Here is a 15,364-nt window from a genome sequence, read left to right as displayed (position 1 = left end):
ACTTGAGTTAAGCAGCTGCCTTAAAAGCACAAGTTAACACAACTTGAAATAATGTTTTTTTCCAACTTAGGATGGCAAGCTAGAAAAGTAGCTCAATTGCTGATAATTCATTGATTAAATATGATACCATAAGTTGAAATGACTAACTATAGAACATTATTCATTCTTTATAGATTGAGTACGGTACTCTTGTGAAGTAAAATTACAATCATATTCTATTTGAACTCAAATAATTAAGTTATACCACTTGTCTAACTAATGACTACTAGTTGTATGAACTTCATATTCCAAGTTTAAAGGCCTTGCAAAGTTAAGTTATTTATTAAAAAAAACTTGTTTTATTTTGTTGAAGTAGCAAACAATTATATATACTTTCAACTCTCATTTTAAAGTTAAACTGACTAACTGTATTCATACCAATTCCCTTTTTGAGTTAATTTAACTCAAGAGTTTAAGGCAGCTACTGAAGTTCAAATTGCAATTTAAGTAAACTAACATTTCCAAATATTGCTCACTTTCTCCACTAACAATGCCAAGTTTACCAGTTTTCTAAAAATAATTACACCAATACGCTTCCATTTCAGAGTATACATTTTTCTTTCTGTATCAAATATGAGACAAGCCTTAAATCAAGTGTAAAAAGAAAACATTTGTTCGAGACAAGCAGAAGTGTTAACATTTATTGAAGGACCAAAGCAGAAATACATTTTTTGACAAATAACAGAAATATTGTTTTATATAAATCTCAATAAATAAATGCACTTAAAAGGCACCAATTAAGAACTCTACCTAAAGTTTTATTGTAAAAAATTTGTGAGGTATGGTGCATTTTAAGTGCATTTTATTGGCGAGTTTCAGTCCTCCATATAGACCATTATTTTACAAAACATTCTAACCACGTTGAACAGTAGCAGTCCAAAGTCAATACAACTAGCTACCATCTCTCAAAAACAGTCCAAAAAGTGCAAAATGATCAGTGTTTTAACAAACTCATAAGAATCCTGAGAGGTTTTTCCACAGATTCAGCACAATGCTAAATGTTTTAGTGCATAACCATTAGTATTAACATTTAGTGCATAGAACAAACTGAACAAATTCTTACAGGAACTCTTATTTAAGAAAACAAAACTGTAAAAGTACCAGATGTTACAGTTTGTACCTCAGGAGTTTGTTTCTCAAACCACTGCACCTCCTGTCCAGGTGTCAGTCTGCCCACTAAAACTTCTGGCTCAGTCAAGTCTTGCAGCAGCTGCTGGATCTTAACCGGCGAGGAGTCCTCAGGGAATTCCTGATCTACCAGTTGATTCTATTCATAAAAAGTGATGTCAAGTATCGCCTCTGTGTAATCCTGCAGGAGCTTGGAAATGTTATGGCGGATTACAATTACATTAAGAATTACTTATTAGATCTCATATTAAACTACATGTTAGTGCACCAAAAATAGATCAAGTCTTTACCCGTTTTTTTTCAGGTGTGTTACATAAGTAAAACTAGCAAGCTGCATCAGTTCAAACATGACTCAAAGTTTTTTTTTTATTGTCTTTAAGTCTTTTTGAACAGCAGTTATAAAGACATGCTTGCTTGTTGTGGCTGCTTTTGTCATGTTGCATTTCGACATGCTGCTATATCTGTGTTAATTGTGCTTTGGTGCTCGCTGTGTCCATAAAATAGGTGGTTGAATCGTGGAGAACCTAAGCTATCCAACAATGTCTAACAAGTTTATATTGGTAAACATTTTACCAGTGTATTTTTCATGCATCCTGAGTTATTATTTGTAAACGCTTTAAGACGGAGGTTAAATAAATCAATATTTGTACTAATTCTAGAAGTACAAACAGTCACTGAACAGAATTGCTTTTAATGATAGAGAAGCAATATACAACTTGTTTTTTAAAGGTTTTTAATGTTCCCTTAGGTTACTTATTATTCATTTATGTCATCCCTTTTTCTCATGCCTATTAAAACTCCTTGCTTTTCTAAAAACTGTTGTAATATAATATTATTTAAGAATAATTGTCTGTTTTTATTTATTTATTTTTTTAATAAAGTAAAACCAAACAGTATATTTCCACAAGCTGTTTTTCTTCCAGTGTTGAAGACAATAATATACTGATTCTGTTGCAATGTTTGCTTCTAACTCAGCCCTGCTTGTTCTTTTGATTGTATTCTATAATATGCCATTAAAGTTTAACATATTGAGAAATTCTCCATATTCTTCTGGGTAGCTTCCTTTTATGCATCTTCATTTTTCTCTTTCTGCAGCTGTTAATCAGTTCTGTCCAGACAAAACGTGACAGACCTCACGTCCTGACCGGGGGCCCATACTGTGACCCCTGCCTATAGCATGATGACCCGAGTTTTGAGTGAACTGACACTAATCAGCGGGTTTTACACGCATTTCCATTCACCACTTTCCTGATGTGTAGGCTGCACCCTCACTTTAAAATGACAACTTAAGAGCGCTTCAACAAAGCCTGAAGGAGTAAACAACGGCACAAAGTTTTAGTAACAAACGGAACTGAATCCGGAATCAAGACGCTTTAGATTCGTTTTATTTTGACAGAACCGTTTTTTTATTATTATTTAGCGAGTTAGTTTGAAGTATATTATAAAATTTAATCAGCTAAGATCAATATGATTAGAAAACAACAGCGCGTTGATGCTTGGCATAAATGCCTCACGTTACCATAATGTTTACAGATTTTATTTTGAAAAGCCAACAGGAAGTTGTTCGGCCCATGGTGTCTATTGACAGCAGCGCTCCGGATCTGGAGGGGCTAGTTCAGCGCTCGGTCACACGGTCCAGCGCTCCATGTAGTGAGGGCACGGCTTCCACGGACGCTCCGCTGTCTGGATATCACTTTCTCTGGATTATATTCATTTGATGCTTTTTATCTCCACCTCGATGTATAGAAATGGGTAAACTGCACTCCAAGCATGGTAAGACTTCTTATTCCCAATTGGAAAAATCAGTAGTAATTGCTCCAGCCGCGCTTTGATACTTTCTAGTAACACATCCACTGTCTCCAAAATTTCTTTCTCTTAAGCCGCTATTTGTAAACCGAGGGAGAGCCCTGAAGGTAAGCAGTCTTTATTTCTGCCCCCCTACATGGTGAACTTTAACTATTTTCTTGACAGTTTGTAAAAAGAGTTCAGCTCTTTGATTTTAGGAAGCTTTTAAGAAGAGTGTCTTTTTATTTTTAAACAAAGCGTGCGTATTTGTCAATAAACCGTATTTTGTTATGTGTTTCAGGGGACAGCTTTGTTGTGAATGCCTGTTTGGCTAAAAGGGGGGTCGACGACTGGCTCGTGAAGCAGAAGTACTACAGCGCGAGCGCTCGCCTCGAGCAGCAGGACTGTCACCGTAACTACGGGCTTACTGCGCGGGTGAGTTTCACCGCCCATTTACCGTCACCTATTCACTGAGCGCTTTTTTTCCTGGTGGAGCAAAGTTGTTTTTATTCTTCTTTGACATTTTAGATTTTTTTTTTATTTTCTGGCTGTTTTTAAACTGTTTCGTCACGAGGCAACGTTTACGCTCATTTACACAGTATTCACACCTCTTCTCTGCTTGTTATTGTCACTGACTCATTCTTTTTATTGGCATTTTTTATAATATAGACCAGAAAACACAGGAGTGAATAAATCTTGCTTTTATATGATGCCTATTTTCAACACTACTTTTATAGAAACTATACCTGCAGGTATCTTTCAACCATATTTTTGTGTTAATTTGTTTTTTAAAACACCTCAAGCTCAGTCAGATCTGTGATCATCAGTTGTGAAGAACAAATTGTTTCCAACTGATCTAAAATAATGGCTTCAATGTTTAAAGTTTCTACCCTGATTCAAAGGTGGACCTTTTTTTTGATTATCTGCAGCTTCTAACAGGTTTTCCTAATAAATTTAGCTTCTTCCATCCATCTTTGTATTAAAAGAGAGTTCTTTCCATGTACTTGAACCATCTTTTTTGGGGATAACATGTTCAGATACTTGCTTTCTACCTCACAACATGCCTGTGTGTGCAGGAATAAAATGTCAGATTTTGGTCTCATTTGACCAGAGCGGAGTCTTCTACACATTTGCTTTTATTTGACCTTTCTAAAAAGCTGCTGCACGGCTTCCGCCTCACATCTGATGTGTATAATTGTGAATTACATTACCAATAGATGCACTGAAAGTAGATCCTCCTACCTGAGATGTGGATCTCTGCATCGCCAGCTAAGGTCGACTTCTTGGCAGCTTTTTTAATTGATGCTGTCCTTGATTGGCCCGTCAGTTATGATGGATTGGTTCTTAGTTGTGGCTGTAATCTTTTTATGAGATGTTTAAATCTTGGGATGCAGTTTTAAGTGACACTGAATGATCACGCCGCTTGCTTGAACTCTCATTTACTCGTGCACGGAACATTGATGGTGTCAGCCTCTTTTACTGACCTGAGTTTTTCTCTCTCTTGTAATTTAGTTAACAATAGACCCAGACTGAGTTGAAAGCATTGCTGTGTGACAGTCCGGTGACAAGCGTGGATTGCAAAGGCTGAGGAGAAATGTTGGAGGTCATGCTTGTTTTGCATATTGGCAGTGTGGTAAACACTGTGCCGCTGTTGTCAAGTAGGGGAGATCCTTTTGGAATCGCTTCAGAGGAGCTTTTAAGCCTCTTTGGTTTGAGATGCATTTCTCAAAGGCAGGCGTGTTTTAGGAACTGAGGCCTATTGGGGTAAAAAAACAACATAAAATCAATTTATCCACCCACAATCCAGACGTTTGGAGGAGTTTGTCAAAAACAAACCAAATTCCAGGATATTTTCATTTTGAATATGCCAAAGCACTAGCTATTTGATGTGGTAAACACTTTAAATGACCCTTCTAAAGGCTCTTGTTGTCTTTATGTTTAGACGTGTCATCTTGTGCTTGCAGCTCTTCTTAATTTCATGTTTTTATATGGCGTAGAATGGGGATGATTAATAAAAGGTGTGTGAAAAAAACTAGGATTTGTTTGGATAAAATAAAATTCTGAGATGGTTTGCTGGTGAAGAATGTTTAACCTTAAAAACTGCGGCTGTATTGGACAACAAATTTTATTAAATATTATCTTGCAAGTCTAAAGCAGAAATGCTCTCTTTGCCTTCAGTGACACATAAAATGCTAAATATTTTATATTTTATGTCCATTTGTTTATTCAATAAACACGTTAGAAATCCCTCAATTTCCTTTCTATTATCAGATGCAATTTTTAATAAACCAAAATCAAATAAAGTTGAGTTAATCCTGTAATTTCAGCATTTTCTATTCCTTGCTACATCTTTAAATGAACCTCCAGCGCCTTTTTCTCTCTTCTGTGTAAAAAAATTACCTAAATCTACCATAACCGCGTCAGAGTTCAACATCTAGAAGGAAAGCTTTGATTGGTGCATCTCCTGTCTTCTAGTCAATTGTTTTGTTTTGTTGTTTAAGATGTTTCAGCTTCATATCTGTGGTTATCCATGAGGTCAAACTGTAGATTGTTGTGGAAGTTTTGAAGGTGGTGGCGTGAACACTTGGGATTAAGATAATGGAAGCTGGGATGGTCAAAACACTGAAGCTTAGCCTTATGTTTTAGAAATATGTTGAAGAAACGTACGGGTTTCTTTTTTCAGATTAGTCACACTATTTAATCACAATGTTTATATGTTTTGAGGCAATCTACAGATTTTAAGTTGAGTTATATTCAAACATGTAGATGTTTTCCTCCTGTTAATTCCCATTGTGTCTATTTGGAGATGTTTCTCATCTAATAACCATCTGGATCATCCAACCTCGCATACTGATAGAGATTATGAATAAAATGTTGCTTTATTTTACTTCTTCTACGAGTTTTTGGCCTCTTAGAGATTGTGAGAAGTTGCTGGTTCCTGCATTTCCCCACTATGCACTGTATAATTCGGAGCATCCGTTTTTCTTGATTAGATTATTGTCTGAAGTCAAACTTGCACAAATAGATCAGCCTGAGATTGGAAACAGCCTGATATTTTCCTTATCATTAAGCATTAAAAGGTTTTGATTTCCTGTTGTTTTTTTTCTTGATAATTTTCAACCATTTGCAAATTTTTTCAGTTTTATTTGTTAAAGTACTTTATTTTCAAGTGATGATGTCTGAGTCATCAAGGCGTTTTTCAATTTATGCTCAATAAGCGAGACTTCAGAGCGTTCCGCGAGAATGCAAGTCCTCTCTCCGCTCTTTAAAAGTTGTCCCGAGTTGCACAGAATACCTGGGGAGATAGCTATTTATAGCCTCTGTTCTTTAAGCCACCCTCCCAGTTGCACCAGGGTTCAGGAGAATGCGGGTCGGGTGTCATCCGTGGGGTGTCCGAGCTTAAAATTCTTTTGATCCGATCTTCACAATATTCCTTAAAAGAAAAAATCAATGCTTTAAAGGGATGCCAGCGCAGTGAGATGCCACTCCACACATTTTGTGGCCACTGTGTGACATAGTGGTGGCGGCATCATGCTGCGGAGAAACTTTTTTATTTCAGTTTGAAGGAAACTTGTCAGAGTTGGAGGTGATAAGTAATAAAAAGTATTGCCTGAATTGAACATGCAACATTTTTTTCTTAAAGAACATGCTCAAAATCATATATCTACCAATAATTGATATTTAAATCAAATCAATAAAAATAAAATTCCTTTCTTTTGGCACTTAATGTTAGATGACTCCCTTTTTTTTTACCCCTCTACCCCTGGTTCTGCCCTTTTCCCCTGTCTGCCTTCCTAACCTCAATCTGTTTGCTGCGTCTATCATGCTCCCTGTGTTCCTTGTGGTTGATGACATGAGGCTGCATTAGGAGAAGTGATCGTGTTTGTAGTGACACTGATGGCTCCTCCTGTCTGTGAAGCTTCAGCCTGTGTGTAGTTTAAAAGATCCCTCCGCATTGAGTCTTCTGAGCTCCAAAAGCTTAGATTTCCCTCTCCAACAGAAGTTTTTGTGCCATGCAGGCAAAGAGCAATGGTACATTTGACAACAGAATGCGATTCAAAAGCGAATAGCATTGACGCTCCTGCCCCCCCTTTTCCTGTTTCACAGTTGGTTGCATTGTCTTTGATTTTTATTTTTCAAAGCTTTTTTTTTTTTTTAAGTTGAAAGACTTTTTGGAAATACTCCTAAAGATTTTTAAACACATGGCAGGTTGGTGTTTTGCTTTTTCTCTGCAGGTCATTTTCACAAAGCTCTTGTCTGGAAACTGAAAGCACCTTTCAAATTCAGACTCCTCTCCCTCCAGTCCCGCTGCATTGCATTTTGCTTTCCCACCGACTGGCCTCCTGTGCATGCTGTGTGACGTATACCCCCCTCTCCCACCATGCTCTACCCCCTCTGTGGTCCCAAGAGGCCAAGGACCTGTTGTTGCTCTTTGAAGAGGCTGGGAGAAAAGTTTGGAGCCTCTCTCTAAAGAGAAGAAAAGCCCAGCTTTGGGAGGAGGGGGTAGCACCTGGTCATCGGGGCTACAGCGTTGTATGTCACATAGTTTACTGAGAGCTGAGGGAGTTTCTGTTGTGTGATGAAGCAGAGCCGATTACCATGAATGGTGCAATCTGGAAAGAGATCCTGTGAAACAATATTAGTTTAGTGTAAAATAAAGCTCTAGTGGTGTATAGTTATTGAGGCTATTCTTGCTTCTCTAAAACTTACATAATTTCTGTATGTTTTGCACACATTTGCATACATATTGAGAATAATTGGCTGGACTACAAGGAATGTTAGCTAGACATTTAAGAATCTGTTGCATTTCCGAGAATTCGGAAATGCAACGGTTGGAAATGCCCGACTTTACACAAGTGAATAAAGTGAATGTGATTGGTCGTTTATCAAGGGGGCATGATTGTTGTGGCAGAAGGTTTGCAACCTAATGCTAGTAGGTTCCTAATGGGAAATTCCATTGGGACCAAGTAGCACTAAATTGGTGACGTAGCAACGACGCTGTCAAGGAACGCTATGGACAGCAGAAACATGCAAGAGGAGGAGAGTTTTGTGTTGGAGGTCATGGATGAGTCTCCTCCGTCATCCATTTTTTATTTAGAGGAGGAAAGCGGGGACAAAGTTGTTGTGGAAGAGGACGCCAGGGCGGCAGAAGCTTTGTTTGGTGTAGAAGGCTTCCAGCCGTACATGTTTGAGCCCTTGCCTCGCAACGCTGCCAGTTCTGTTAGCTCTACGCCTGCCGAAGACACAGACGTCCATCCCTGTGAACACTGGGACGCAACTCAATGGGAAAGGAAAGGATTCTGATTTCAACCATTGCGTATATTAGCTGCGACATGAATCAAGATGCTATGACCACAAACATTTGATTGACAGATGACCGTTGATATATAATTGGCCACATTTAGGAGTACAGGCTGACGTATAACTAACTGGCCTGCAGAAGATAACGAAAAAAAAACAGATTTTAAGACAGGATTTTTTTTAGAATAGAAATTTTCTAACTTCTGGAACGATATTGTCTGATAAAGAGTACATTTATATGCATGTTTAAGCCAGAATTATTTGACATTTAAATATGACTTCCCTACGACTTTAAGCCGTATTTGCATGCAGTTAGACCCTCCAAGCCCTGAACTTTCATTTATCTTAGGGGAATTTCATGTGTCAGACATAAACACCCTTTAAAGGATATTTGAGAAATGGAAGGAAAGAAATCCATGCTTTTCAAATTGTTTCCACAAAAAAAAAAAAAAAAAAAAAAAAAAAAAAAAAATCTGAAAGGTGTGGAGGACATTTTTATTCATCCCTTTTCAGAAGCGCCATGAAGAAAAATGCTATCTTGGATGTAAAACTACCTCTACTGAGGCTCAGACATATTGCAAAGAAGAATGGGGAGAAAAAAAAAATCATATAGATTTGTGAAGCCGCTAGAGACAGACTTGTACTTGTGTTTGCAGAAAATAGTCTTTCTGCAAAGTGTTGCTTCAAGTTTACTAAATACAAAAACACAGAACACTTTTCAGGACCTGGAAAGTATTAATGGGAAATTTTCCTCATATTACTACATATGCAATAGCTTAAGTTGTTAAATCCCATTAGAGTTCTGATAAAATAAATACATTGAAGTTTGTGCTTGTGAAGGTAAAAAAAAATGTTTTATACATAAAAAGAAAATTTGCAAATATGTTTGATGCCGGCGGACAGATGCCGTCTGTCAGTTGGAAATGAAAACTAGGTTACAGTCGTAGATTTGTTTGTTGTCTATGTTTTGTATGGCGCTGTATTTCAAATACTAGCTTCATCAGAAATTGTCGAGCTAAGCTGAAGAAGGTTCTCTGTGCACATTGGTTTGTGGAAGAAACACTCAGCTGTCACAAAATGTGGCAACCACAAAATAAAAGTGCATTTTGGCACATTATCAGGTCTGTGAGGAGCGCTCGTGTTTGTGTGTGTCTGTTCCACCGCGTGTGCATGTAAGTGTGCAGTATGTCTGAAGTCAGCTGTCCGGATGCACTCCAGAGATCAAAGGCTTCTTTGGGAATGTGCTCTGAATCTCAGGGGATTAGCAGCTGAGATTGTGCTTTGTTTCCCCAAATACACGCTCAGTTCGGAGCAACGGATAGCAGTTGATCAAAGTGTCTTCCCAGCTAAAGGATTTTCTTGCACGCTCGAGGGTGGCGTTTATTTCCAAGCCCTTAAAGAACAGATTTCTGGAGGTGTTCTTATTTATTCGGCTGGACTGGATTTTGATATTCTTTTTTTTTTCTTTTCTTGAACCAGAACAATAGGTTGAGGATAAGAGAAAGATAGTAGAATGTAAAGCATTTAATTTTAGAGATATTTGCTGTGTTTCAGGCAGTATGCCAAGGGAAACCACATCACTTGGATTTTTCACATTCTGCCGCTTTATTACCTCAAACATCAAGTTATTTTGTTGTAGTTTTATCTAAAGCCCTGGTATCTGTTTAACCATTAATAAAAGTTTAGCAGGTATTAGTTGAACCTGGCTGGTTAGAATCGCCCAATCAGGACTCTTTCTATCCAGGCAAATCCAGATTAAGCCATGTTGCAGCTAAAAATGCGCAAAAGCTTCTTTTTCCGCTAAAGTTCAAAGCATTCAGGGTCAAAAGACTTGCTGCTATAATTGCCGCTAAAGATTGTTCATCTTTCTTCCACTTCTCAGCTATGCACCACTTAGTGTCAAATACAGAGTAATTATTTTGTTTGTAAAGTGACAAAACATGAAAAGGTTCAAGGAGTATTACCAGTTCTGCAAGTTCCTGCAGATCAAAAAGACTTTTTGGCCCAACTATCGCTTCAAAACAGACAAAATAAGACATTTTCATTTTGCTCTTCTCATCACTTGGAAGGGGGATAAACCTTCATTTCAACTTCAGAAGCCTCATAAGCTACTGGGGATATTTTTTAATGCTCCACCTCTAATTGGTCTTTGCTCTTTGCTGGATTTTTCATATAAACCTCAGCCTTTGAGAAATGTGTTCATTATATATGTACATTTTTCTGGTGCTAAATAGGATGATAAAGATTGAGAACAAGATACATACGTAGGCACGTAAAGTGCAGTTTTGTTTTCTTTGTATCATTTGTCCTCAGACCTTCGGATGTGTGTAATATTTCCTTTAATAATTACCCGCAGACATATCGGTGAATGCGCACGCGGACATGTTACTGTGAGAGAGACGGCTGTGTTTGTGTGGGTCTAGGAGCAGCTTTGGGTTACTGGGGCCTCTGTGGTAGTTCTGGGCTTTCTTTGGGAGCTCAGTGCTCATTTTAATTAACCACGCAAATGGCTCAGCTGAAGTGGCTTTTTAAGTGTTTAAACCCTGAATAATTCTTTGCCGTTTGTTTATCTGGCTCCCCTGTGGACCGCGCTCTGGCCCATGAGGTAAGTGCTGAATAATTGGACCGACTGAATCCAAAGTGGCTTTCAGATGTGATGAGATCAGCATCTGCATAAAGCTGCTATCAAGCTCTCGTGAGAGGAGGCACATGCGGAGGAGCACGCATGTACAATGAAATGCAGAGGCAGACCCAGATCTGGATCGAAAACAATACCCGTGTGTTTAGCCTGATGTGTGAATCCATTTATCACTGCTAACTGAGTCCCAGCATGGAGCCTCTCCTTTTGTTTGTTTTACAAACTGGATCTCGGGAAATGTCGGTGATGTATGCTCCACAGCTTCCAGGAGCTCTGCTGGTGTATTCATCCTCCTTGTGTTTGCATGCTTTAGTGACCGGGGCTTTAAGGCCACCTGATGCGGAGGGAATGGAGGAAGTACATTTAGGTAAACAGATGTTGAAGAGCATTGTGCCTGACCCTGACAGAGGTTCCAGTCCGTTTTGCCTCTTCCTGTGGCGCCAAGCTTGGAGGAGGTCTGGATTGTCTTTTAGGGGATGTTTTTATTTTAAGGAACATTAAACAGAAGATTGGCCCGTCTGAAAGGAAAGCTGTCCACCCCGGTGTGTTTACTCATCACAAAGAGGACCTTTCTCTCTAGAGAGATAAGATAGAGCAAATCAGCCCACTCAAGTTTTCTACGCTATAATGCTCTCAAGCTCACCAAAAACTAAACACTCAACTACTGATAAAAAAATTTAGTTTTATTTTCAACCCATTGGGGTTCTTATGGACTTTTAAATGATGTTGAGGCTCCCAAAACCCTCCACTCTCCCCCCTTGTGTGTGATCAATAACTTTGTTTTCAGCCAACTTTCAATCGTTTGAAATTCTCCTTAAACATCTAAAGTTCAAAGAACATAAACTTTTCCTTTCCTCTCTGCAGGGTTTTGGTGCTTCCTCTGTGCTTCTAAAGAACGGCACATCAGACAGGAAGTTATGGAAAGTTTTACCATACTGAGCTGTGGACAATGACAGACCAAAATAACATACCACAACATCTCTGGTTCTATGTTAGTTTTGTATCTATAAAGTTTATCCAGGACCTAATGCTACTTGCATTCTGTCCCGCTTTACTCCTCCCAGCCATAAGACTTTAAATATCAAAATGAAAACATGATATTCTGATCTTAAAACATAGAATTTGACCATTTAGCAATCTTACAGCCCTTTTTTTCTCCTTGCAGTGGTACGATATTTTAAACCTTATCTCAGGAGGTTCAGGAGGGTTATGACAATATATCCCTGGGTACATCTGGTTGTGGTGACTCATGAAGCACTGACTGCAGCTTTAGAGCATTTCTTTAAACAACTTAGTGGACTCTACCTCAAAAACCCAGTTGTGTTCATACCTTTTACTGTACGCCTCTATTTATTGCAGTTTTTCCTTCCTCTAAATTTTCCATTAATTTGCTTAGAAACAGCAGCTAGCTTGTAAATAGCTTCTGTTTTCAAATCTCCGCTTTGCCCGCTTATCCTCCTTGTCCATTTTATAAAACATCACTGAACAATATAGATAAAGCAGCCAGACCTTTATTTATTTCTTTATGTTTTTGCAAAACATAGGCGCCCGAAATCACAGTGAAAAAGAATGAAAGTGCAGAAAGAAACATGTGTGTCTGTGATTAATATCTGAGCTGAAATTAAGTTCTTGAACTAAGATATAAAAAAAAAATAACCTTAATAAAATTCATGAAGATTCACTTCTCAGTGTATGCTTTTATTTTGGTTTCTGTACCATTTTTAGAATCTAAGACATGTGAATCTGAAAGGGCAGGCGTATAAACTTAAAGTATATGTGTGTGATTAACATTTGACACAAAGTTAATGTATTAAACTAAAATGGAAAATAAATAAGTTTCTAAATATTTTAGAATTTGTTGACACGCACCTCTAAGAGAATGCTTTTATTTTGCTAAATGTTTTGAATCTAACTGCTGTCTGCAAATGCTGATGCTCCGAGTTCATAATGATTAGCACTGACAGAAGCCACTAATTCCAGTCAGTTATGAATAGAATGTATCTTTGGCACCTGCACGCCTTTATTTAGAAGATAAAGTGTATATTTCTGCTGCTGCGTTTACTTGCTAAGTTCAAACACGCTCTGTAATTACATAGATTTTAAGTGCGCAGTTAAAAGTTCAGATGTGAAGAATGTTTTGAGGTGGTGGCTTGTGGCTGCCAGGACGTCTGCTCCTAACATGGTGTGTGTTGGTGCAGGGTTTTTTTTTTTTTTTGTTTGTGTGCGAAGGCAGTGAGGGAGAATGTGGCCACCTTGGTGTGTAGGTCAGTCCCATCTGGCCAGCTTGCACACTTCAGAGGTTTTAGTGTCTGCTACCTACCACATGGAGCTCTCCGCTCCTGATTCCAGTGACTTTGAATGAATTTTATTATAGTCTCATCCAAATGAAGAAAATTGGATCAGAAGAACTAAACCTTCTTATAATCTTCCTATTCATTGTTCCGTTATCATTTGTTCTTTAAAGTGTTTGGTGCGAAGTAAGATTGAAAAACTCTTTATTACTTTGACTATTTTAGGTTCATGTTAACAGTGTTTTTGTTTAGATTGTTCAGAATATAAAACTGATCCATGAAGCTCTTTTAGTGAGCTTTAGGTTGTATGACCTTAGGAATCAAAGAGATATAGGGGTTGGTCAGATTTTAAATTACTTTCTTGAAGCCCTTTGGGTTTTTTACTTAAACAGTGTTCCTCTGACACTTTTACTCGACTCTAGCATTTTTTCTGGAGCCACCAAGAAAAATCTGGTCCCTGATGAGAACTTTGATAGATCACCCAGAACCTCAAGATGTTGTTTATCACCATTGTTCGTTGCCGTTTACTATTTAACACTTGAGCTTATGGACTGTTTTATCTGTCGTGCTTTTTAGGGTCACACACTTGCACACATTGTTTACTGTACGATCATTCCTATCAGTGAGTTAGGATGTTTTTCTTGTTGCCACACTGGCCACAAATTCTTGGGTGGACGAGATGTATGACTTTCTGTAACACACACATATAGCAATAATATCTTGATTTCTTTTGGTGGTGGAGCTTTAATTTGAAACAAATTGACAAACCATCTCTGTTCAGTACCTGGACATGTCTCTATCAGGTAATACGGTCCCAAAATATAATCTGAAGATTTGGTTGTTTCATATAGTACATTTATCATATTAGAGGATTATTTTAGTATTAATAACATGCATACATCCATTGCACTAATGCACAATGTCCCGCAAAATGCATATCTGAACTGGGATGGGTAGAAGTAAATTACATATATTCCCAACCCTTTAAATATCAAAGAAACACTGGAGAATTTAGCTACGGTATTTGGAAAATGATAAGTCGGAAACTTGTTTTTTCAGAGATCTGTGGTTGAAATTTAATTAAAGCTGTTTATAAGACAGAGTCGCATATCATTGTTGACAGATATTTTTGTTTTTTTTTAAACTAGTGTCCTATAAATTCATCTTAATTGAAAATTGGTTGCTCTCTAAAGCCATGAAAACAGTTTTACATTTGTTTTAGTGGATTTGAGTTTAACACAAAAAAGCACACATTATCCATTTTATTATGTATCATCACTCCTTATCTCCCATGATTACTGAAATAAATTTTGAGAATGTTGAATAAATATTAATATATTCTGCAGTTTTACTTTAGATAGATGACTTAACGTGAATGGAGTTAATAAGATGGTCCACCCTGTAAGTCTTTGACTACTTCCAGGGATATAAAAGCATCATCCTCCCAGTGGTTGCATAGATCATCACACTGCTATCCAGTTTTTTCAGCTGCATACTATATTAGTTGAAACTGATGTATTTATTACTGACAGTTTTTGTAAAAAAACAAAAAACAAAAGAAAATGTCATGACCCTACAGTGGAAAACAAAGAGTTGTTCTGGGCGCCTTATGATGCAACACACCGATGGCAAAGGGACTTTTGATCTTAAAGGTTGCCTCTTCACCTCTCTGCTGAGATACAGCTTTGATAAAAAAGCACAATAAATCTTAACTGCTGTGGTTACATATTTTTCAAAGGCTAATAAAAGCTATTACATTAACTAACAGGAAGGGCTTAGCGCCTGAGGGTTTCCAGAGCCGTAAAAGCTTTTTGTTGCAGGTGTAAAAGTTTTGTTAATGGGTCATTAAAACTGTTGGCCAACTTCATAGATGAAAAAAAAAGAAGAAACAAAAGGGGAGGGAGGTTAGTTCAAGTCAGCATGTCTCTGAAACAGAGAGATGAGGGCTTCAAATCTCTGCTAATATTCAACAGAGCTTTTCAGCAGGCAGCCTTTGATGTGGATGAAGTAATGTGACCAGCAGTGTTTGCAAACCTTAAATCCGACGTGAAGAAATGATTAGGGACAGTGCACCATCATTCTGCAAAGGGAACAGATCCAACATTAGCTTATTTTTATTGAGATAAAAAATAATAAACAGCTAAATCAATTAGTTAAGCAGCTGCTTTTGTCTTTCATGCCT

The 15,364-nt window shown here is 37.8% G+C and overlaps 1 protein-coding gene across 1 annotated transcript in view; it reads left to right on the top strand.

Annotated features, from left to right (window-relative positions):
* Positions 1-2,768: 2,768 nt before the first annotated feature.
* nkd1 (NKD inhibitor of WNT signaling pathway 1) overlaps positions 2,769-15,364 on the top strand; it is a 42,772-nt gene continuing 30,176 nt past the window's right edge. Inside the window, 3 exon segments of the mRNA XM_038282601.1 lie at positions 2,769-2,940; positions 3,048-3,080; positions 3,254-3,387. Coding sequence (XP_038138529.1) covers positions 2,916-2,940; positions 3,048-3,080; positions 3,254-3,387 — 192 coding nt within the window. The 5' untranslated portion in view covers positions 2,769-2,915.

Source organism: Cyprinodon tularosa, unplaced genomic scaffold (genome assembly GCF_016077235.1).
Source record: "Cyprinodon tularosa strain WSP-4 unplaced genomic scaffold, ASM1607723v1 ctg186, whole genome shotgun sequence".
In the NCBI taxonomy this organism is placed as follows: domain Eukaryota; kingdom Metazoa; phylum Chordata; class Actinopteri; order Cyprinodontiformes; family Cyprinodontidae; genus Cyprinodon; species Cyprinodon tularosa.
This window is presented reverse-complemented; position numbering and strand designations above follow the sequence as displayed.